The sequence below is a fragment of the Hemicordylus capensis genome, chromosome 1 (genome assembly GCF_027244095.1).
Source record: "Hemicordylus capensis ecotype Gifberg chromosome 1, rHemCap1.1.pri, whole genome shotgun sequence".
Classification (NCBI taxonomy): Eukaryota; Metazoa; Chordata; class Lepidosauria; order Squamata; family Cordylidae; genus Hemicordylus; species Hemicordylus capensis.
The window spans coordinates 337,336,743-337,362,107 of NC_069657.1; the positions used below are offsets into that span (position 1 = coordinate 337,336,743).

A 25,365-nucleotide genomic window follows, 5' to 3' on the forward strand; every position below is an offset into this window, starting at 1 on the left:
ACAGAATTTGCCCGTGGAATACTAGATTTCTACAGATCTTGAGGCATACATTAAAAATGCTATATATAATACTGCCTGTGTAAATATGTGCTTTCAGAATAAAAAATTTAAAATAAAAATGTGAGTGTTTTAATTTTAAAAAGACCCTGTGGCTAAGATTCCCTACAGCATGGGAGGGTTGTGAGTAGCTGCCCATCAGAGAAAAATTAAGAAATTGCTAAAACTAGCAAACAGATTCAAACACTAATCTCTGCCCAACACATGACCCTTAAGAAATTGCTAAAACTAGCAAAGAGGTTCAAATAGAAAAATAGATCTGCTTACATTGTAAAACCATATAAACCCTCCTTTTAAACTACAAACAAGGGACCAATTTTAAATTAGTACTTTCCATATTGTTTTTTAAACTAAAAATGAGAGTGTTATTCATACCTTGGTGTTCTTTTTCTGCTGGTGTTGCTCCTGCTCCTGCTGCAGTTTTCAGAATGAAAAAAGGGATTTCCTGCCCCACAGTAATTTTTTCAGTTTGACTCATGGTTGCTGATTGCCTCATGCATGCTGATTGCCTTATCTCTTCTTTGCTTCTGCTGCCTTATCATCTGATGAACTCTTCTGACTCATCTTGCCAGTGGCTCAGGTCCCTCAACCTCACCCTCCCTCCTTGTAAAATAAGACAGAAATAAGCTGCACCCAACAAAAATAAACCAGACATTTATTTAGAGTCATCCCCGTTTTTATTTTTATGAAACGATACATAATAAATAGCATTTAATAGAAAAACAGATGCAGTCTGAAGCTGTGTTTCTTCATAGAGACCATGTTAGGGATGTGCTGACAAAAACAACACACCACAGGAATGCAGCAGTATTAAATACTACATTTATACTTTTGCAAGGGAGTTTATACAGCTACCTCTGGAACAAGAAATTGTCTGTACTCTCTTTTTTCGAGGACACAGTTTACAAAAGAGAGCATTCTGGAATCTTTCTGATGCGGGATAGCTTCTAACACCACCTTCGGGTCATCAGAATCCTTAACTCTGGTGATGAGATTTAGAGTCCGATCCACTGTTTCACTAGTCAGCATTAGCATTTTCGGACTATAACCAATTATAATGATTATGTGGAGCACTGCTTTCACACATCCTTGAAGACAATATTCTAATAAATCTGGAAATATTTCTTTCAGTCCAGGTGACACATTCATGTGAGTCTTGACCCCCTGCTTGAACCTTACACCCGTAGCATGAATCATGCATGTAATTCTTCAGACAGTATTTTAAAACTCCATATACCCCCGTTCTCACGAGTCCCTTCATAGCAGACTTCCTTTTCCTTGCTGGTATGTAATCTGAATCATTCACTTGTAGTCCTAGGAAATTCTGCATAGTAACATGACTGGGTTGATGCATTCTCACTGCAGGAGGGTTCTGTAGGAGGGGAAGGTATGCTGTTAAAATGCTGTTATTACCTTTTCTTTCTTTCTTTCTTTCTTTCTTTCTTTCTTTCTTTCTTTCTTTTTAAAAAGAGATATTCCCACCCAAATTCTCCATACGCACCCTGATATGCATGTTCCCTGGCTCTGTATCGTTCCACATTGCTAGAGGGTGTGTGTCAAGACATCAGACCTCACCCTACTGGGGAAAAAAAAAGAATAGTTTTAAGTTGCACCCCTGAGGAACTCTCTCATACTCCCAGGCCTATAACACTAACACTCCTTATTTACCTGGGCTCCAAAAGATTCTACAGCTGCAACCTCCAAGATTCCCTGCCAGATTTCATAAACTTCTTGGTCTTCTTCTTCAGGATGCCTGGCAGGCGGAAGTTTCTCGTCATCAGAACTTGTGCTAATATACCACTTTCTTGGGCTAAGCTTTACATCTGTTTGCTGTACAATAGTCTCCAAGGATCTCTCTGGGGAGCCCATGATTGCACAAACAATGAGTCTGCAAAAACAAAATGGCTCAGAGAGACACAGGCTATTCCTACAGAATCAGGATGGCCAGACGTGTTCATAGAGGGATCACTTGACCCCGTTTCAGCCAGTAAAGTTACACAAGATGGCCACCCGATCATTATCACACCTGTGCACTCGGACCTTTCTGGGGTCTGAAACCTGTTCCCATTGGTCCAGGGTGGTTAGGCGTGTTCGTAGAGGGGTCACATGCCCACCTTCGGGACATGTCTGGACATATTCTGGGGTAGGAGTGGAAGGTGGGGGGCCAAACTTCCGGGGTGAGGGCGTACTCCTACTTCTGACCATTTCTGGCCTTGTGGAGGGTCTCCTCTGACCATTTCCACTGACATATTTCTGCTGATGCATATCCGGTGACGTTTTTCCGGTGATGCCAGCACATTTTAACAGCTGCACACCCCACCCCCTGTGACGTCACTATGACATCATCCTCCAGCCACGTGCATTTGTTTGTAAGCAAAAGCACATGGCTTTTGACAGCAGGTATGTCTCTCTACTACTACTGTCCTGCCACTTAAATTATCTGAATACACTATTTTTTACACCAGAACATGCTTAGGATAAGTTGGTAATGTTAGGGTGTGGTGGCATTTTTAGAAGAAATTATGAATAAGACCCACTGACCTGCACATAACACATTTGGCACAGAAAGTCCTGCCACTGAAATTGGATGCACTGCAGTGGGCCCAGACTGGGTCTGGGCCACCCCCAAATGTTCCATAGGGGGCATTGTGGCTGTGCCACTGGCCCAAGCTGGGTGGCTGAACGCACAATGTTGTAGGCAGCTGTGGCCAGCCCATGGCTCACTCACAGCCCACTCACCCACCCACCGATCTCCTGTCATGTGTGGCCAAAGGGGGTTTGAGGGCCAAGTGGGTCTGCCTGCAGCCAGCCTGTGTCTGCCTGCCCCCGTGGCACCAGTGGCAAAGGCTGTGGGGCTGGGCTGGGGCTGGCAGGGCCAGGTGAGTTTCTTCCCCGCACCTGCACAGTGTCACTTGCCCGTGCCTGTGCACTTCCTTAGCTGCTGGCCTCGCAGAGGCAAACTTCTGTGGGTTGGCCCCAGAAAGGCTCTCAGAACCCCTCCGGCCTTGCAGCACCCCCTTGGGAACATTGCCCCCTGCAGTGTGGAGGACTGGACTTCACCCCAAAGTCCAGTCCAAAGGGTGCTTCTGGCCGTGCAGCAAGTAGATCTGGAAGCATCAGCATCAATGTCCATTCACGAGCAATCAAGCTGCATAACAGATGGTCCCCTCTGCTCTTACCTTCACACAGTAGTCTCCCTGTTCCTTTTAAAAATGTATGGCAGTACTGTTACAGAAAGAGAAACGTAGGTTTCATGAATATTTATACAGTGCTTTTCAGTCAAAGCTTTCAAAGCATTTACTGTACATTGAATGAATGAATGAATGAATGAATGAATGAATGAATGGAATATAATAAGATGGTTGCCTGTCCAAAAAAGGCTCCCACTCTAAAGAGAAACGGAAGGTAACACCAGCAACAAGCTCTGGAAGAATGCTATGCTGGAGTTGGATAGGACCAGTTGCTTTCCACCCGCTATATAGAAGAGACTCCACATTTTCCTCTTTGCTCACTTTGCAGCCCTTCTAAGATCTTAATGGAAAGTAATTAAGAGGAAATTCATGCTGGCAGTATGCGCACAACTTTCCCAAAGTATAATAAGAAGACATCGGTATTCCCCCCCCCCCCAAATATGTGCTATCTAATAGTCATGTATCTCACGGATCTAGAGGACATGGGCAGCCTGGTCCTCTTGTTCTCCCTCCCATAGCATGCTTTACATACCAAGGATGGCGGAAAGTCCAACGCTGCTCTCCCCTCAGTCAGACCTTCCCTGTAGATCCTGATTGCAGGTAGAGGCCAAGGATTATACGCAGGAAGACCTTTGGGCAGCCCAGCTTCTTCAGTGTTGGAATAGGCACTGCTGCCAAGACACAAGGCACTGAGTGTTCCTGCTGCATAACTGCTGGCATCAGGCCCCTCCTATAGCACTTGCTCAAGTACATCACTTGTAACTTTGTGCTGATGCCCATAACCTTAAGCCTTGCCCTTAACAGTCCAGGAGCAAAGGATTGTGTCATAGGATTGAGCCCCTACACTTTGTGTTTGGATTCTTGGTTGCTATATAAGTTCTTCATACGGATTCATTGAGAGAACTCAAGGAGGCCAAAAGGCTTTAAAACACCACCACCACCCTTCACACACACACACACACACACACACACACACACACACACACACACACCATACACCTCACTGACTTGGGGTTTGAGGTAGGAGTTGTTGCCCAATATGCCTTATCCCCAGATCTGTTTTGGAGTTGCCGAAATGATTCGGGCAGATCCCTAGTTGCTAGCCCTGATTTTTCTGCAGGCTCCCAGAAGCCTCTCTGCTTATGGTTGAGACTGCAAGCGTATGGGTCTCACTTTTGAAATGCTCAGGAGCCTCACAGCATCATGAGCCCTCCATTTGCTAGCACATTGGAGGAACAGTAACAGTTGCTGAGTAGGCAGTGGGACAGTTACCTCCAGATTTAGTAGCTGCCAAAGCTAAATTTAAAGGGAACTAGCCTCATGCCTTCCATATGCTGGGATACCTACGTAGACTCCTGAAGTTAACTCTCAACAGTTGACTCTCTATTCAAGGTCTTTCTGCACAATTGACCCTCCTTTTGGTTTACCTCCCCTCCACTGATGCCTCAAATGAGCTAAAAAGCTATGATGTTAGCAGGGTAGCCAGATAAAGCTCTGTGAACGTGCATTCCACCCTTATCAGAAGAAGGCTAGAGTGGGTGATAGGAGTTTAGAGATGTTCCCATTAAAACATTGATTAGTTTTACCAGGTGTTTCAAACTGAAAAGAGTTCCTGTGTTTGCACTACATTTGCATTAACCTATGCAAACATTGTATTCTACCACAGCACAACAGACAAACAATGGGATCTTCTGTGATTCCTCAGAACTGCCCTAACCAGGAAAGAAGGTCAATTGGAATGTCCCCTTAGGACATGTTTTGGGTTTTAATTGCCCCTGGATTCTTGACCCCGTGTGCTCCCCTTGGTCTCCAGTTGCTATACCACTTGGCTGTGCTTTGCTCTGCGGGCCACCCTTGCTTCCAGGCCCTAGATTGGCTCCCTTGCCGGATCTGATCCGCACAGCCCTCCTTGCTACTTCCTGGAGCTGGCTTCACAAGAACAGACATCCTTTTGATCTGTCCTTGCTACCTTACTCCCTTGATCCTTCACTGCTGCTCACTGCCCCCCGGTCCATCCCCGAGGGAAGAAGTCCTTCAGTAGCTCCTGAGCTATGAGAATCTAACCGCTACTCAAGGAAGACATGAGGTTGTATGAATACTGCTGCGCCCCAGTCTGGGATCCCCCTATCTCTGCTTCTTCTCACTTAAATACAAGAACCTGTTCCTCTGAGCCTCCTTTCTCTGGCCAGCCTAGAAGCTACTTCAATTAGGACATTAAGCTAGATTTCCTCCTAGTGGCTGTATGGTTAATCTTGCAACATAGTTTTAGTAATAACATTGCTTTACATGACTCTCTTACTCCATTGTAACCCTTACCTGCAAATGAAACTTCTTTTGTTTTTGAAACCAGCCCCCCCCCCCCCAACACTCTTGTCATTTTTCTGTAAGCAACACTTGGCACTAAATTTATTCTGATGTGGAACTGCTTCACTCTGAGCTAATTTTCCCACACAATGCCCATATGAAATTTTGGGGTGTTCACCAATCCCCCCGGGGCAGTTCCATTAAGTCCAGCTCAAGCTCAAAATCTTTATTTATTAAGAAGCAAAAAGAGTACCTATGATTTAATTTCTGTTGTTCATTATGCATTTTCCCTTAACTCAATCTTTACAGAGCATATTATGTAAGATAATGTTCTCTGTTCCCGGAACTGCCTCATGCTGTTTTGTTTTGTTTTGCAGCACTAGACTCTGCTTGGCGATATCATCTTACACAATGTTTTTCTAGGGAGCAGCCCTCAGTTCAAAGATCTGAATGGCATATAAGAGTCCAATCAGCTCAGAAAGTGGTACGCAGAGGGAAAGAAAGCTGCTTCGTTGGGGGACCTCAATATCAGCATTGATAGCTAAATTCCAGGAGGCAAAAGAATTTTCTCTGGGTGTTTAAAAAACAGAACTCAGAAGGTAAGCTTCCAGTACATTCCACTTTCTAGGCTAGAGGCGGCTCACTTAATGTGTGTGTGTGGGTGGGGGTGGGGGACACTGCAAGTGTGGCTTATGCTATTATGGTCAACATGCAACTTCATCAGAGGCACAATCTGTTGTATTTGTATGCTTTGTTAGTCTTTAAGGTGCCACAAGGCTTGTCATCTTTCTTACAACAGGAGATAGCTATTGTTTGGGAAAGGAATGACAGGATTGCAAGTCCAGCCGTTCCTCCAGAGTAGATAGGGTTTATTCATGGAGAAAGAAATGGGAATCTTGTTCCTCTTCTAATCTATATTAACATCAGAGAGTGTGCACACCAAGTTCCTCTCACATCCCACCTCTAAGTACTTATGATAACCTTCCAAGTAATAGCTAGTTCCTTAGAAATAGCAAGTGATGTGATTGTCTGCCAGGGTTAATAGCACACCTCTATTTACCACCAATTATGTACTACTTTTGTACTTGACATTATTTGATTACTAGGAAAAAAATGGGTTCCATCCTTAAATGATTAAGCTGAAGAGGACCCAAACCAGTGATATAGTTTATTAGACCAAATTACGTATTGGAAGGCATCAGTGTTCAGAGTTACCCGGAGTAACTGATCATTACCTGGGCCTCCTGCCACCATCCATGCAGCTCTTTACTAAGCGGAGCAGAGCCACCCCCCAGCAAACAGCCACTCCAAATCAGTCCTCTCCGTCTTTCCCTCCTTCATGGTGGCAGCAACCACCACCGCTTGACTCAGTGTATGGCCTTCCGTGCCTCCCACATGTGCTGCTGGTCTGGTGGAAAAAAAGGGGGATGAAACAGTAGATAACATGTCAAGAGTGCTGCAGAGGACTGGAACCCTTTTGACATTTCCTCTTCCTTGCACTTTCAAAATCCCCCCCCCCTTTCATAATCAGATCAGCAGCATACAAGGAAGGTGCTGGAGGGTGGCACCAAGCCAGGCAGTGCTGGTAGCTGCTGCCATGGAGTGGGGTGCAGCAGAGAAGGTCATGAGGGGTGTGTATGTGAAGGTGAATGACATTTGGCACCCTGCCTCAGACAAAAGAAGGTATTGGGTCTTGAATGCTGACTGGTAAGAGGGGAGGTAAAACTTTAAAATAAAATAAGCTGTTTTCAATTTTTGTACTGTTGTTCCAGCAGTGTTAGCAATGCAGCCATCAGAGAAATATTTGTTCAAACACAAGGGGTTCTATTTCCAACCAGATATGGTTACAGCAGAATATGTTGATATCCTTGAAAATTTGGAAATCAGAGACAGCGATGTATTGCTAGTCACTTATCCCAGATCAGGTAAGACTGGATATATGTTCATGAACAGAGGTCTAACTACTATTAAACAATTTAATATTTAAATTTTTGAAGTGTTTTGTGTATTAACCCTACAGCAATACAGTTAAGAATCATTTTCATTTGGGCCACCCCAGCCTGTTCTTCATTTACAGCTGAAAGAAAGTTGGATAGGTGGTGTGACAGTTGCTCTCATGCAGCCCTTGTTGCTCTTGACCTTCCTTGACTTTCTTCTTGTGCCAGGCCCTGTGTGCATCCTTCTATTGTGTGTCCCCCTTGGGACAGAGTCACACCATCTTGATTGTATATTCAGTGGCTGATATATTGTGCAGGAGAATGTGGGCAGCTTGAGCACCGACCTTGCACATGTGTATGCACCTGCAATGGTGCTGCACTGCTGTGAGAAAGCACTGCACGCATGGACTTGTGTGACACAATATCCAATGGAACAAATGGTTGTTGTGTCACACAGTTCTGTCCATAGAGTCCTTATTACCTTTAGGGTGGTAGCACATGGCATTGCAGAAGCACAGGGGCACAGGTGCTGTTCACGTCCCCGGAGTACGCTTGTTCTGTAGACCTCACTCCAGACATTAGGAGTGCCATAGGCACTCACGGGTCTAGTGGGGAAAGCAGGGAGGAAGACCCACCCCTCCGTTGTCACTCACCGCCTCCCACCCAACCAACATGCTTACAGTGCCATTTGTCTGAAGGGGGAATTGTTGTATGGGTCTTCGCTAGCAATTCCATGTGTTACAACCCCTACCAATGTGATATTCTGCCTAGAGATGTACATATCAGCTGGTATAAAAATATGTTTAAATAAATAAATAAATAAATATTCCCTTTCACAGGAACAATATGGACTCAGAACATTTTGAGCTTGATTCATCATAAAGGTCACCGAGATGGAACTGAAGATACGGATTTATTAGACAGAGTCCCATGGCTGGAGTACAATATGCGCAATATGGATTTCGACAAGCGCCCATCGCCTCGTCTCTTTTCTAGCCATCTGCCCTACTATCTAGTGCCGAAGGGGTTACGAAATGGAAGAGCAAAAGTAAGGCGAGCCACTTCTTAATTCTGTTAAATTAAACTTTGTTTTCTCCTCCTTTAACTTAACATGACCATTTTCATTGACAATATTGACTGTCTCAGGACATCTCCACACTTCTCTTCCTTCTTTGGTATGAATGAAAGACCCTGAGGGCCAAACCATGGCTTATGGGAGACATCCCTTCCCCCCAGAGCGGCAGTCTCAGTCATGCATATAGCAAAAGGCTGAATGACTGGAGGCCAAAAGTCCATGAAACATCTTACCAAGCACCTTCATGGTGAACAGTTTTAGGGGTACTCTCTTTATTAACTCATCTAAAAGGAAGATGACCATAAACTTAATCAAACTAGAGAAAATTACTGTGAAAACCTAATGTGATGGATCTCCATATCAATGGTAAGCACTTTGTTAATATCGTTGAATTGTCTACATCCGTTAGAGGTAAATAGGTTTATAAAAATATTGTTTTTTCTGCAGATTATTTATGTAGCGAGAAACCCAAAAGATGTAATGGTCTCCTTTTACCATTTTTCCAAATTTTCTATGAAAATAGAAGAAATGGAAGATTTTGGTGTCTTCATGGAGCGGTTTTTATCTGGCAAAGGTAAACATTATTTGCTACCACACCCTTGTCTCTGTACCCCTTCTCGGCATTTGAGAACAAGCTCTTGAGAGCACAGGAAGAGAGTATTCAGGTTCTATGAGGAAGTTCTGTCCTATTTTTTAAAAATCCTATAGCTGCCTTCCTCCAAACAAAAAAACTCAACACATTTATTCTATGAAAAATAAATTCAGCAGCTGGCATTCAGCCTCATCAAGTGATTGTGCAAATGTGCTGCACAAGTGCAAGGATGTGGTGCTAACTAGTTCTGCTCACTCTGGTGCTTGCATTCCTGACTAGTGTTGCACTCATGCAACCATCTTTCCACTTGTGCAACACGATGTTCAGCATGTGCTGTGTCTGCTGCTGAGCAAGCTTTTCCTGCATTCATTTACTTTTGTGCATGAGTGAGACTTGTGGATTTTGTGCAAACATATTATTTTCTTGCGCACATGCTACTTTGTTCCCCAAGTGCTTTTTCATCTTGATACGACCCATTCTTTTGCATTATAGTATAGTGTCAGTGTTTAACCCATATGTAGTGATCAGTCACTGGCCAGCCCCTCCTATCCCCTAAAACGTTGACTAGAAGTTAACCCTGTCCTGACTGACAATCCCTAACTCTAACTGGATCTGTCCTTGCGGCCAAGGGATTGAGACTGCGACGAACATCCTTTTCTATTCAGTGTATAGGGATTTTCGTATCTCTCTTCTCTCACCCCTCTTATTAAATACTAGTATGTGTAAGCCCGTTGTAATAACGGGCTCTAGTGGGGGGGGGGGTTTCCCGCTGCCGCCTCACCCACCTTGGGCGCACTCCTTGGGCCGCCACCTTTGGCCGAGGCGGCGGCTCTGCCGCCATCTCGGCCGCACTCTCCGCCTGCCGTTTCTCATGGCAGCGGCCGCCGCCATCGGGGCCACTCGCCCCCCCGCGGCCACCACCTCCTTGGCCCGCACTCCTTTGGCCGAGGCCGCGGCTCTGCCGCGGCCTCGGCCGCACTCTCCGCCCGCCGCTTCTGCTCCTCCCGGTCTCCCGTGGCGGCGAGGACTCCACCTCTGGCCGAGGACTCCACCGGCGGCCGTGTCCAACATGGCCGCCCGTCTCTGGGCAGCCGTATCTTTTTCGCCCGATCTGGGCATGCGCTCCGCTCCGCGCATGCCCAGAATGGGCGAAAAAGACACGGGCAGCACGGCCGCACGTCCAAGGCTTTTATGGTAGAGGATTCCTGTTAGAATGAATGATAGATATGCATCCTTTTTACTAGCTGATCCTTGTGTACCCATAACGCTGTCTGTGGCTAATTTCTGTGCAGCTGCATATGAGATTAGGTCTGAGCTGGTTTGAGATATTGGTATTATAACATTAGATTTTGTATTATTTATATTATCTTTACTGCAATCTGTACTGTCTTTCTTTTATGTTGTTGGCTCAGTGACAGTAATAATCTAATCTAATCTAATCTATCTATCTTTCACATGTCACAGAAGGATGCATACACATAGAAAGCTGCATTCTCTCAGAGGAGAGCTGTTCTTGTAGTAGAAAGCATGAATTGTCCCTTTTGCTAGGCAGGTTCCGAACTGGTTTGCAATTGAACTGGAGACTATTCAGTGTGTGAGGACTGTAAGAGATTCCCCTTAGGTGATGGGGATGCTCCTGAGAAGAGCACCTGCCTGCTTGCCTGCAGAAGGTTCCAAGTTCCCTCCATGACATCTATAAGACAGGGCTGAGAAAGACTTCTGCCTGTAGCCTTGGAGAGGCCACTGACAGACAATACTGAACTAGATGGACCAATTGTCTGACTCGGTATAAGGCAACTTCCTGTGTTCCTAAGCCCCTAATTTCATTTTCTTTTATTTCCCTTTTATAAGAAGTCTGATTTGGATTTCTCATTATTCTTAATTATGAGATTCACACACACACCTCATTTTGTTTCGTTACTTAGGAATACCCAGCTGTATCCTCACGGTGTGTTTGGAATCATGGTAGTTATTCTCCTTAATGTTATCGCTGAAACGGGGCATTTAAAGCATTCATTTCTGATCTCTATTTCAACCAATTTGAACTACAGCTTTACTGCTTGCATCCTAACACCACCCGCTATCATTTAGATTTATTCTAGCTTTTATACCAAAATAATGCATCTATCTTCTGTCAGTTCTTGGTAGTTTATGGCTGGATCATATCGAAGGCTGGTATGCTCACAGGGGTGACTTCAATATCCTGTTCCTAACCTATGAAGAAATGAAGAAGGTAAGACCTAGTAGTATTATTCAGCAAGAGCTACCCAATGTTTGATGATTTTTTTTAAATCACTGGACTCAGAGGGTTTTACAAGAGGGACACATCCCTGCAGTGTTTATTCCCCACCCCCACCCCCTGCCTGAGCTTTTGAGCTAGCCAAAGCAGGAAAACCAAATGGATAATCCCATACTGGAACTGGCCCAGGAACTCGGCAAGATCATGAATAGGTATCTAGCTTCTCCGTCTCTGAAAAATGATGTCTTGTCTTCTCTGTTTTTGTTTGTCGACTGATATGTTATGCAATTGTGGATTGTCTGACATGAAAACGGTGTCTCATTTCAGGATCTGAGAAGTGCTGTACTGAAAATATGCAACTTCCTAGGAAAGAGGCTGTCTGAAGAAGAACTGGCCGATGTTGTGGAGAAGGCTGGAATTGATAAAATGAAAATGGATCGCAGAACAAACTACACGACACTGCCGACTGGTCTCGTAGATTTCAGTAAAGGAGCTTTTCTTCGCAAAGGTGAATCAAAAAGGGTTGAAATCTGAGGTTGTGCCCAGTAGCCCGAGACCCGCAGATGCCACAGAAATGATTGGGAGTGGGGGGGCTCCTCTTTTAAATACAAGGAAGGTGGTAGATATCGAAGAAAAAAAGCAGCACAGCACTAGTGCTATCGTTAGGCAGAGATAACTTGAGTACATCGAATGATTCACAGTGAAGTCCATAAACCCAGTGATTAACTTGGGCTGTTTTTGTATTTCATGTCTGGACAGTCCAACTTGACCGCACAGTAAGCAACTCTAGTGGCAGCATCTACACGTGGCCTTTCCAGAATCTCTCTTTGTACACATCTGCACCTAGGTCCAGTCCAAGCATCCCCTCCCATTTTTGCCACCCTTTCCCAAACAGGGATCAGCAAATTTCACTTTTGCAGGGGAGTTCAGCAAATTTCTTCAAGACAGTTACAAACCTGACAGAATGTTTCACTGTGTGGGTGAAACCTTTATTTTTGGAGGTAGCAGCTGTAAAAGGTTCCTCTTTGCTTAATCAGCAGTGGTTCCAAATACTTCCAACTGGGAAAGCCAAGGACATTCATGCCAGTTCACAACTTTTCAATGGATCATAAGGTAGCCCATCTTGTGGGTGTGGGTGGGAATACAGGCATCTACAACACATGTATCTCTTGTTACCAGATCTGCCCTGAAGTGCTAATTAGACACCTCCACTATACTTTTGGCCTGATTTGTGGAATTTATCTTGGTGAGCAATTTAGTTCCAGTATCAAACATGAACAAGTTTGGTGTGCACTGGAAAAGATGAGGAGGCAGAAACACAGTTCAGACATTTCATTATGGGGGTACAGAATGCAAAAGTTCAATTTGACAAGGCAAAAGTTCAATTTGACAGGAGACCAATCAGCTTTGCTAAGGTCCTTAGATTGGAGCTTGGCTTAAGGCTTGCCATGGAAAGTGCTTGAAAGTGTGGAGGTTGAAAAGAGTGGGGCAGGTGGAAGGAGGCTTAGAAGGCCAAGAGGTTAATTGACCTATCCTTCCTGGTTTAGGTTGGTGCATTCATTCCATGTCGGCAGAGGTCTCATTGTGAGGAACAAACAGAAAGGCAGGGAAGAGTGAAGGGCTATCACTCGCTGGTATGGGAGTCCACAGGATACTGACCAAAATGATTCTGAGATACTTGGTTTAGGCCTCTGAGGCCATGTTTTTATATATATATATATATATATATATATATATATATATATATATGTGTGTGTGTGTGTATGTATATATATATATATATATATATATATATATATATATATATATATATACACATATACATACACACACACACACACACACACACACACACACACACACACTCCTCAAAACTTGCCATGAGGTGGATTCCAAGCCATTCTATCCAGAAGGTGGCAAATCCCACAGATAACAAATCAATTCTTTGTGGGGTGGCATTAGTCACTGAGTATAAATTCCCCAACAAAAGGCAAGGGTAAAGTTATGTAGCTGCATTGCTCTTGTCAAATAGAGCTGTACTAGACTGACCATCTGAAGACTGACCCATTCAGTCTTTGCTATTCTGACCTTGGGGCATGGAGCTTCATGCTTTGCTCATGTGGAGTGACCAGCTGTGGGTCTTGCCAAACCCAGGCAGGTGAAAGGTTCACCATAAGGACTACAATTCCATAGTCCCATGATGGATAGCCACCCAAAAGTAATATAGATAGAGAGGTGTTCTCTAGGCCACCCTGCAATTGGGCTATCCGGCAACGCTCTCTGTTCTAGAGGAGACAGGCAGCCCGGTCCTCTTCCTATTTATCCCATAGCAGCTGGAAGTCCAAAGCTTTTCTCCTCTCAATCAGTCCTTCCCTGTAGATCCCAATTTCAGATCGAGGACAAGTGTTTCCAAGTAATTACCTATATTCTATAAGTAATTGCACAGGAAGCTTGGCTTTAGTTGCAGAAAACAAGAGCTTGAACATTTATTATTAAACAATAGCTAACAAATGTGATTATCTCCTAGGCAAGCAAGGGAGAAACTCTGTGTTTGAATTCTTACGAGTATGAAGCATAAGTGAAGCTTAGACTCTACCTGCAAGCCTGAATATATATATATACATACAAAAAATACACATACATTAGGGGTGTGCAATTCAGGTTTTTGGTGATTCGGTTCAGGACCTGAACTGAATCACCCCCGTTCTGTTCTGTGCCCGAATCTGGGCTACCCAAATCACCCCTGATTCAGCTCGGATTCGGATTAAATCTGAATCTGAATCTGAATCAATTCGGGTAAGAAAAATGGGTCCCAGGGGCAAAATAGTGGGTGGGGTGGTAGTGCCCAATGGTTGGAGGCTACCACCCAAATCTCAGGGGAATTGGGCAAAGGGCTGATTTTTGGGGAATTTTTGAAGTTTTGAAGTCTTTGGGGCAGTTCAGGGGCATAGCGTGTTATCTGGGGAAAAAGAGTGGGGTGGGGTGGTAGTGCCTAATGGGTGGAGGCTACCACCCCAATTTCAGAGTGATTGGGCAGAGGGCTGATTTTGGGGGCTTGAAGTTTACGCGTCTTTAAGGTTTTTCCCCATAGAGAAGCATGGAGGTGTCAGCAAATGTATAGCTTCACGCAGGGGGCAAAGGGATGGCCTAGAGCAGTGTGGGGTTGGTGGTAGTGCCAGGTAGGGTCAAGGAAGCTACCTGAATTTTTTCAATGGATTTGGGCATTTTTGGGGAATTGTTAAAGTTTACGCGTCTGTAAGGTTTTTCCTCATAGGGTATACATGGAGCTTTCAGCAGCCCCATAACTGCACTTGGGGGGTGCTGGGGTGGCCCAGAGCGAGTGGTAGTGTAGTGCACATAGGGTGCCAACAGTACAGGGTTCTGTTGTATCAGAGGTATTCTGAGTGTGGATTCTGTGATAGCTAATGAGATTTTCAATGAAACACCATAGAACAATATCGGACATCTGAAAAGTCTACAGTGTACTGTGCTTGATTGGCCAGCAAACTCGCCTGACCTGACCCCATAGAGAATCTATGGGGCATTGCCAAGAGAAGGATGAGAGACATGAGACCAAACAATGCAGAATTGCTGAAGGCCGCTAATGAAGCATCCCGGTCTTCCATAATACCTCATCAGTGCCACAGGCTGATAGCATCCACGCCACGCCGCATTGAGGCAGTAATTGCTGCAAAAGGGGCCCAAACCAAGTACTGAATACATATGCATGCTTATACTTTTCAGAGGTCCGATATTGTTCTATTCTTCAATCCTTGTCTTCTTGGTTCTATGTAATATTCTAATTTTCTGAGATTGTGGATTTGGGGTTTTCATGAGCTGTACGCCATGATCATCACAATTATAACAAATTAAGGCTTGACTTATCTCGCTTTGCATGTAATGCGTCTGTCTCATATATCAGTTTCACCTTTTAATTTGCATTACTGAAATTAATGGACTTTTGCACGATATTCTAATTTTCCGAGTTTCACCTGTAGATAAAACACTCATTCATTCATTCATTCATTCATTCATTCTTTCGACTTCTATACCGCCCTTCCAAAAATGGCTCAGGGCGGTTTACACAGAGAAATAATAAATAAATAAGATGGATCCCTGTCCCCAAAGGGCTCACAATCTAAAAAGAAAAACAAGATAGACACCAGCAACAGTCACTGGAGGAACTATGCTGGGGGTGGATAGGGCCGGTAACTCTCCCCCTGCTAAATAAAGAGAATCACCACATTAAAAGGTGCCTCTTTGCTAAGTTAGCAGGGGTAGCAGCTTTGACTCCACCCACAAGCCTGAATATATATACATACATAAAATATACTTACATACATAAAACAAGCATGCCTAGATCAAGAACTGAGATAATGCTACAAAGCAAAATTCCAACACCAAGAATTTCTTTAAAGATGTGTCTTTAAAGTTCGTCTGGGTGTTGCTACCAACACACAGCATGACACCGATTGTTCCCAGTGCATAAATGCTGGCATTGGGTGCCTCCTACAGTACCTGTGCAAGAACATCACTTGTTACCTTGTGCTGCTGTCAGTAACCCTCAGCCTCATGCCAGCAGAAAATGACTGCATCATAGGATTGAGCCGCTACACTTTTCATGCAAGAAATTGCCCTAATTATTTGACAATCCATTCCAGTCATAAACAAATACACACATCCTCAGTTTCATCTGACCACTATGGTCACTATGGTCACTTCTCTCTCTCTCTCTCTCTCCTTCTTTGCTTCTTGTGCCAGGGACTATTGGAGACTGGAAGAATACAATGACAGTGGCACAGAGTGAACGTTTTGACAGTGTTTTTAAGGAGAGGATGGACAAGTTGCCCTTCAAGTTTTGCTGGGATATCAATGACGAATTATGAGGACGCGACCATGTGGAAAGGGAACATGAATTTATGCTTTGTAGAAATTTATGCCATGGATGAATAATGCATACTGGGATCTCTGTATCAAACACTCAAAAAGAAATAAGATACCCACTCCTTATAATAATCTATAACAAACACTGTTGATATGGGTATCCTTTGTGTTGACTTAAGAAGTCACATAAATCCAACGACACACTCAACTTCTAATGGAATCAATATGATACTTCATAAAGATACACTTGTGAGGATAATACAATCCATATTATAAAAGTTAATACAATATATATCGCAAAAATCCACAATGCTAACCTGCTGACCTCCATTTTGTTATTAAACTTTGTCAAGTGGATGACAATCTTAGAGAAATTAGAAAGCTTCCATGTAACTTGATAACACTTGCAGTATCAATCCATATCTTCCACTGATGTGTAGAATCACCTCTGTTGCTTCAAGAAGATATACTAATACAACTAGCTTGCAACAATCTTAGAAATTCCATAAGCTTGATAACACTAGTGATATTGATGATATTGATCCATATTCTCTAGTCTTCTCTCATCCAAAAAATTATGAAACTCAATTATATTCTATTTAATGATCCTATGCATTATATCTCAGAAATTTCAGAATACATCTTGCTTCAAATGACATATAGAAATGTGAAACAAAAAACTTTTATAAAAGTCAAAACACATGGAAGCATCTATGATATAGATATACTAAAACAGCCTACTTAGTGTAACATGATACTATTCAAGCAGCATCTTCTGTAATCCCGTATTAAGTATTTGATGTGAAAAAACCTCAAAAACTCAATACAAAATACATTGTAACGTCGGAGGATGAGGATGATATAGAATGTTCATTCATGTGCCAAGTAAAATGTATGCATGGGTCAATATCTCTGAATGTTTTCAAAGAGCCCTGAAAAATTATTTGTTTGGCCTGGCCTTCCAAGGTTTTTAAATTGTTCTTTAAAATTTTTAAACTGGTCTTAAATTGTCTTTAAACTTGTTTTTATATTGTTTTAAGCTGATGGTTTTAAATGTCTGTCTGTTTGTTAGTTGGTTTTGATTTTTGTACACTGTCCAAAGCCTTTGGATGGTTAGGGTTGTATAGAAATGAAATGAAATGAAATGAAATGAATAGAATAGAATAGAATAGAATAGATCCAATCAAAAAATGAAAGTATAGAACGAACAGATTGTACAATGATGAAAATGTCATCAATAAATCTACTATAGCATAAGAAGGCCTTTTTGTAAGGATTATTAACATCATTCAAAACAACACTAGATTCTAAATGGGCCATATAGAAATCTGAAATAATGGAGCAACTGGGCTTCCCACAACAACCCCCTGAATTTGTAAAGAGTATTTAAAAATAATGTCCAATCAATCCAACAAGAAATGTGTAGGAGGGTTCCTGTGGGTCTAGAATCAAGATAAGATGCTATGACCATTCTAGCAACTTCCAGTGGAACTGATGTGTACAGAGACTTAACATCCAAAGTGATGAAGGAGAATGTTGAATGTATAGATAAAATGCTTTGTATCTTTCATGTAAGATAGACATTTGGAGACGTAGAAATATCAAGACTAGGGGATTCCAGCCTACTCTGGATCAAGTTGCACGCCTTCTGAAGAAGGAGGTTTGCACTCTGCTCCCAGTGCTGCTGCCCCTCTCTGATCCTTCTCTTCTGAGACACAAAAGCAAGGGCTCTCTCCAGGGGCATGGCTAGGGGAGAGGGGGCCCGTGTTCACCCCTCTATCTGGCGGTCCCTTGTAGTGAGGGAGATAATGGAGAGGGGTGGAGCTGGAGGGCCCTCAGGAGCTGGGGCCCGGGTTCTTTGAACCCCTTCACTCAATTATAGCTACGCCCATGGCTCTCTCTGCCTTCAATCAGCTCCTTAAATGCATTGTGAAAACCCCTGCTTTAGCCTACCGCTCCCTTCTCACTCCCTCCAGCAAATGGGAGCACAGCTGCCCATTCCAACACTTGATTTCAATGACAACAAGCCAACCAAGAAGTAAAGAGATCTCAAACCAACTGCAAGCCAGTGCTAGGAAACCAACCAGCAAGGGAAAAACAGAGAGAGAGACCGGTCTCATGGTCAAAGAGACCCGTCTGGGGAGGGTGAGCGGGGAGAGCGGGGGTAGTCCGCTCTCCCCGCACACCAGCAGACAGTCTGCTCTAGGCAGCGGAAGTGGCTGCCCACACAACTGCCGGCTCCGTTACAGAGCCTGCGGGTGCTGGGGGGAGGTGGCACAAGCGCACAGGGCATGCCGAGGAAACAATGCTCTGGGTGGCTGTGGCCAGCCCATGGCTCACTCACAGCCCGCCCACACACCCACCGATCACCTGTCATGTGTGGCCAAAGGGGGGTTGAGGGCCAAGTGGGTCTGCCTGCAGCCAGGCTGTGTCTGCCTGCCCCCGTGGCACCAGTGGCAAAGGCCTTGGGGCTGGGCTGGGGCTGGCTGGGCCAGGCGAGTCACTTCCCTGCACCTGAACAGTGTGACTTTCCCGTGCCTGTGCACTTCCTTAGCTGCTGGCCTCGCAGAGGCAGACTGCCGTGGGCTGGCCCCAGAAAGGCTCTCAGAACCCCTCCGGCCTCACAGCACCCCCTCTGGCAACATTGCCCCCTGCAGTGTGGAGGACTGGACTTCACCCCAAAGTCCAGTCCAAAGGGTGCTTCTGGCCGTGCAGCAAGTAGATCTGGAAGCATCAGCATCAATGTCCATTCACCAGCAATCAAGCTGTATAACAGATGGTCCCCTCTGCTCTTACCTTCACACAGTAGTCTCCCTGTTCCTTTTAAAAATGTATGGCAGTACTGTTACAGAAAGAGAAACGTAGGTTTCATGAATATTTATACAGTGCTTTTCAGTCAAAGCTTTCAAAGCATTTACTGTACATTGAATGAATGAATGAATGAATGAATGAATGAATGAATGAATGAATGGAATATAATAAGATGGTTGCCTGTCCAAAAAAGGCTCCCACTCTAAAGAGAAACGGAAGGTAACACCAGCAACAAGCTCTGGAAGAATGCTATGCTGGAGTTGGATAGGACCAGTTGCTTTCCACCCGCTATATAGAAGAGACTCCACATTTTCCTCTTTGCTCACTTTGCAGCCCTTCTAAGATCTTAATGGAAAGTAATTAAGAGGAAATTCATGCTGGCAGTATGCGCACAACTTTCCCAAAGTATAATAAGAAGACATCGGTATTCCCCCCCCCCAATATGTGCTATCTAATAGTCATGTATCTCACGGATCTAGAGGACATGGGCAGCCTGGTCCTCTTGTTCTCCCTCCCATAGCATGCTTTACATACCAAGGATGGCGGAAAGTCCAACGCTGCTCTCCCCTCAGTCAGACCTTCCCTGTAGATCCTGATTGCAGGTAGAGGCCATGGATTATACGCAGGAAGACCTTTGGGCAGCCCAGCTTCTTCAGTGTTGGAATAGGCACTGCTGCCAAGACACAAGGCACTGAGTGTTCCTGCTGCATAACTGCTGGCATCAGGCCCCTCCTATAGCACTTGCTCAAGTACATCACTTGTAACTTTGTGCTGATGCCCATAACCTTAAGCCTTGCCCTTAACAGTCCAGGAGCAAAGGATTGTGTCATAGGATTGAGCCCCTACACTTTGTGTTTGGATTCTTGGTTGCTATATAAGTTCTTCATACGGATTCATTGAGAGAACTCAAGGAGGCCAAAAGGCTTAAAAAAAAAATCCTTAAAGCACACACATACACACACACGCACAAACACCCCATATACCTCACTGGCTTGGGGTTTGAGGGGGGAGTTGTTGCCCAATGTGCCTTATCCCCAGATCTGTTTTGGAGTACCTGGGCACCCGCCAAGGGGAGGGAAATGGGCCAATTGGGCTGCCTCAAATCCCCATTATTCCCTATGCAGAAATGTTAAAACTGGAAAAATCCTTTTAAAATCATTAAATATCACATGAGTACCTGATTGCTTTGGGGGTTAGGAGGTAGACACCCATGGGTGCCTACCACCCAACCAAGTTTTGTGCCTCTAGGTCTGCCTCCACAAACCAAGACAGTGACACAACTAAAGAGAGACCAAACTGCAAACCAAAAAATCACAAGAGACAGACCTGCATTATACCATGAGAATGACATTATGACAACAACTGCAAACCAAGACAACCAATGGGAAAGGAACCTACACTGAAGACAACTAGCCTGCATCCACACATACCTTACTTACCCCAAAAATGCAAAGCTGCCAAAAAACCAGTTTGCTAAATGCAATCTTTCAAGAGGAACACATTTAAATAAACATTGAAGCAAGGCAAGCAGCAATCATTTAGAAAAAGGAGCTATTTGAAGCAATTATAAAAGCCCTACATTTCAGATATCCAATAATAATAATAATAATAATAATAATAATAATAATAATAATAATAAACAGTGGACCACCTGATCAGCTGTTGTAAGAAGATCGCACAGACTGACTACAAACAAAGGCATAACAAGGTAGCAGGAATGATACACTGGAACATCTGCAAAAAAATACAAGCTACCTGTAGCCAAGAATTGGTGGGACCATAACATTGAAAAAGTTGAAGAAAATGAAGATGTAAAAATATTATGGGACTTCCAACTACAAACAGACAAACGTCTGCCACACAATACACCAGATATAACTGTAGTCGAGAAGAAAGAAAAACAAGTTAAAATAATCGACATAGCAATACCAGGGGATAGCAGAATAGAAGAAAAAGAAATAGAAAAAAATCACCAAATACAAAGATCTACAAATAGAAATTGGAAGGCTGTGGCAGAAAAAGACCAAAATAATCCCAGTGGTCATTGGCACCCTGGGTGCAGTTCCAAAAGACCTTGAGGAGCACCTCAACACCATAGGGGCCACAGAAATCACCATCAGCCAATTACAAAAAGCAGCTTTACTGGGAACAGCCTATATTCTGCGACGATATCTATAACAATTGACAATAAAATTCTGGCATCCCTGGTCCTTGGGAAGGACTCGATGTCTGGATAAAACAAACCAGTCAATAACTCCTGTCTGACTGTGTAAACAAGAAATAATAATAAAATAATATCCAATAAAAATTTAAAATAACGCACCTTGAACTGTCTTCTTCTCTTCTCTTCTTTTTGTGCATGCTAGAATTTTATTGATTGATTGATTTGATTTGATTTGATTTGATTTCTATACCGCCTTCTATAACAAGATGGAATCAAAAGACCCACCCCTCCGTTGTCACTCCCTCCCTCCCGCCCAATCAAACATGCTTACAGTGCCATATGTCTGAAGGGGGAGGTGTTGTAAGGGTCTTCACTGGCAATTCCATGCTTTGCAACCCCTACCAATGTGATATTCCGTCTAGAGATGTACATATCAGCTGGTATAAAAGTTTGATTAAATGAATGAATGAATGAATGAATATTCCCCTTCACAGGAACGATATGGACTCAGAACATTTTGTGCTTGATTCATCATGAAGGTCACCGAGATGGAACTGAAGATACAGATTTATTAGACAGAGTCCCATGGCTGGAGTACAATATCTGCAATCTGGATTTTGAGAAGCGCCCATCATCTCATCTCTTTGCTACCCATCTGCCCTACTATCTAGTACTGAAGGGGTTACGAAATGGAAGAGCAAAAGTAAGGTGAGCCACTTCTTAATTCTGTTAAATTAAATTTTGTTTTCTCCTCCTTTAACTTAACATGTCCGTTTTCATGGATAATATTGACTGTCTCTTGACATCTCCACACTTCTCTTCCTGCTTTGGTATGAATGAAAGACCCTGAGGGCCAAACCATGGCTTATGGGAGACATTCCTTCCCCCAGACTGGAAGTCTCAGCTATGCAAATATTGATTGAGTGATTGAGTGATTGATTGATTGATTAAACTTCTATGCCGCCCAAACTTTTATCTCTGGGAGGTTAACATAAAAACAATTTAACCACAGAATTTGGGAAAGCTTGAGTGAAAAGATGGGTTTTCAGGTGTTTTTTAAAAATTGCCAGAGATGGGGAGGATTGTATCTCAGCAGCGAGCACATTCTACAATCTCAGGGCAACGACCAAGAAGGCCAGTATCTGTAGCACAAGGCTGAATGACTGGGGGCCAAAAGTCTATAAATATCTGACCAAGCACCTTCATGGTGAACAGTTTTATGGGTAATCTCTTTATTAACTGATCTAAAAGGAAGATGACCATAAACTTAATCTAACGAAAGAAAATTACAGTGAAAACCTAATGTTCATATCACTGAATGGTCTGAATTTTAAAATATTGTTTTTTCTGCAGATTATTTATGTAGCGAGAAACCCAAAAGACGTAATGATCTCCTTTTACCATTTTTCCAAATTTGCAGTGACATTAGAAGAAATAGAAGACTTTGGTGTGTTCATGGAGCAGTTTTTATCTGGCAAAGGTAAAAATTATTTGCTACCACACCCTGATCTCTGTACCCCTTCTCTGCATTTGAGAACAAGCTCTTGAGAGCACAGGAAAAGAGTATTCAGCTTCTATGAGGAAGTTCTGTCCTATTTTTTAAAAATCCAATGGCTCCCTTCCTCCAAACAAAAAAAAAGTTTATTCTATGAAAAATAAATTCAGTAGCTGGCATCCATCCTCATCAAGTGATTGTGCAAATGTGTTGCACAAGTGCAAAGTTGTGTGCTAGCTAGTTCTGCTCACTCTGGAGCCTGCATTCCAGACCAGTTTTGCACTCGTGCAACCATCCTTCCACTTGTGCAACATGGTGTGCAACATGTGCTGTGTCTGCTGCTGAGCAAGCTCTTCCTGCATCCATTTACTTTTGTGCATGAGTGGGACTTGTGGATTTTGTGCAAACATATTATTTTCTTGAGCACGTGCTACTTTGTTCCCAAAGTGCTTTTTCATCTCGATATGACCCATACTTTTGCATTATAGTATAGTGTCAGTGTTAAACCCGTATGTAGTGATCAGTCACTGGCCAGCCCCTCCTATCCCCTAAAGCATTAACCAGAAGTTAACCCCGTCCCGACTTACAATCCCTACCTCTAACCGGATCTGTCCTTGTGGCCAAGGGATTGAGACTGTGACGAACATCCTTTTATATTCAGTGTATAGGGATTTTCGTATCTCTCTTCTCTCACCCCTCTTATTAAATATTCCTGTTAGAATGAATGATAGATATGCATCCTTTTTACTAGCTGATCCTTTTGTACCCATAACGCTGTCTGTGGCTAATTTCTGTGCAGCTGCATATGAGATTAGGTCTGAGCTGGTTTGAGATATCGGTATTATAACATTAGATTTTGTATTATTTATATTATCTTTACTGTAATCTGTACTGTCTTTCTTTTATGTTGTTGGCTCAGTGACAGTAATAATCTAATCTAATCTTATCTATTTATCTTTCACATGTCACAGAAAGATGCATAAATACAGAAAGCTGCATTCTCTCAGAGGAGAGCTGTTCTTGTAGTAGCAAGCATGAAGTGACCCTTTTGCTAGGCAGGTTCTGAACTGGTTTGCAATTGAATTGGAGACTATTCAGTGTGTGAGGACTGTAAGAGATTCCCCTTAGGTGATGGGGCCGCTCCTGAGAAGAGCACCTGCCTGCTTGCCTGCAGAAGGTTCCAAGTTCCCTCCATGACATCTATAAGACAGGGCTGAGAAAGACTTCTGCCTGCAGCCTTGGGGAGGCCACTGACAGACAATACTGAACTAGATGGACCAATTGTCTGACTTGGTATGAGGCAGCTTCCTGTGTTCCTATGCCCCCAATATCATTTTCTTTTATTTCCCTTTTATAAGAAGTCTGATTTGGATTTCTCATTATTCTTAATTATGAGATTCACACACACACCTCATTTTGTTTCGTTACTTAGGAATACCCAGCTGTATCCTCACGGTGTGATTGGAATCATGGTAGTTATTCTCCTTAATGTTATCGCTGAAATGGGGCATTTAAAGCATTCATTTCTGATCTCTATTTCAACCAATTTGAACTACAGCTTTACTGCTTGCATCCTAACACCACCCGCTATCATTTAGATTTATTCTAGCTTTTATACCAAAATAATGCATCTATCTTCTGTCAGTTCTTGGTAGTTTATGGCTGGATCATATCGAAGGCTGGTATGCTCACAGGGGTGACTTCAATATCCTGTTCCTAACCTATGAAGAAATGAAGAAGGTAAGACCTAGTAGTATTACTCAGCAAGAGCTACCCAACGTTTGATGATTTTTTAAAATCACTGGACTCAGAGGGTTTTACAAGAGGGACACATTCCTGCAGTGTTTATTCCCCACCCCCACCCCCTGCCTCAGCTTTTGAGCTAGCCAAAGCAGGAAAACCAAATGGATAATCCCATACTGGAACTGGCCCAGGAACTCAGCAAGATCATGAATAGGTATCTAGCTTCTCCGTCTCTGAAAAATGATGTCTTGTCTCCTCTGTTTTTGTTTGTCGACTGATATGTTATGCAATTGTGGATTGTCTGACATCAAAACTGTGTCTCATTTCAGGATCTGAGAAGTGCTGTACTGAAAATATGCAACTTCCTAGGAAAGAGGCTGTCTGAAGAAGAACTGGCCGATGTTGTGGAGAAGGCTGGAATTGATAAAATGAAAATGGATCGCAGAACAAACTACATGACACTGCCGACTGGTCTCGTAGATTTCAGTAAAGGAGCTTTTCTTCGCAAAGGTGAATCAAAACTGGTTGAAAACTGAGGTTGTGTCCAGTAGCCCGAGACCCGCAGCTGCCACAGAAATGATTGGGAGGGACCGACTCTGCTTTTAAATTCACGGACGGTGGTACATATCAAGAAAAAGAGCCGCACAGCACTATTGCTATTGTTAGGCAGAGATAACTTGAGTAGATCAAATGACTCACAGTGAAGTCCAAAAACCCAGTGATTAACTTGGACAGTTTTTGTATTTCATGCCTGGAATCCCCAACTTTGCTGAGCAGTAAGCAACTCTAGTGGCAGCATCTACACATGGCCTTTCTGGCATTTCTCTTTGTACACATCTGCACCTAGGTCCAGTCCAAGCACCCCCTCCCATT

At 43.4% G+C, this 25,365-nt stretch overlaps 1 protein-coding gene and 1 long non-coding RNA gene across 5 annotated transcripts; one reads left to right on the top strand and one right to left on the bottom strand.

The window, feature by feature from the left end:
- Positions 1-736: 736 nt before the first annotated feature.
- On the bottom strand, positions 737-3,914 carry LOC128332892 (uncharacterized). Its single transcript, XR_008310777.1, has 5 exons — positions 3,781-3,914; positions 3,237-3,282; positions 1,726-1,945; positions 1,559-1,636; positions 737-1,429 (listed from the first exon to the last, which is right to left on the bottom strand). It is a non-coding gene; the product is annotated as an uncharacterized LOC128332892 (long non-coding RNA).
- A 1,997-nt stretch (positions 3,915-5,911) lies between these two features.
- On the top strand, positions 5,912-24,873 carry LOC128332616 (amine sulfotransferase-like). 4 transcript variants are annotated; one of them, XM_053267158.1, is made up of 9 exons: positions 5,912-6,151; positions 7,325-7,477; positions 8,329-8,537; positions 9,012-9,138; positions 11,295-11,389; positions 11,723-11,903; positions 21,749-21,962; positions 22,675-24,489; positions 24,822-24,873. In XM_053267158.1, exons 2-8 carry the CDS (start codon positions 7,336-7,338, stop codon positions 22,736-22,738), a joined length of 1,032 nt encoding a protein of 343 aa, XP_053123133.1. In that variant the 5' UTR covers positions 5,912-6,151; positions 7,325-7,335; the 3' UTR covers positions 22,739-24,489; positions 24,822-24,873. The 4 variants fall into 4 exon arrangements, with proteins under 4 accessions (XP_053123133.1, XP_053123226.1, XP_053123289.1 ...); XM_053267251.1 differs by having other exon boundaries at positions 7,328-7,477; XM_053267314.1 differs by lacking the exon at positions 24,822-24,873 and having other exon boundaries at positions 22,675-24,221; positions 24,395-24,423.
- Positions 24,874-25,365: the final 492 nt, after the last annotated feature.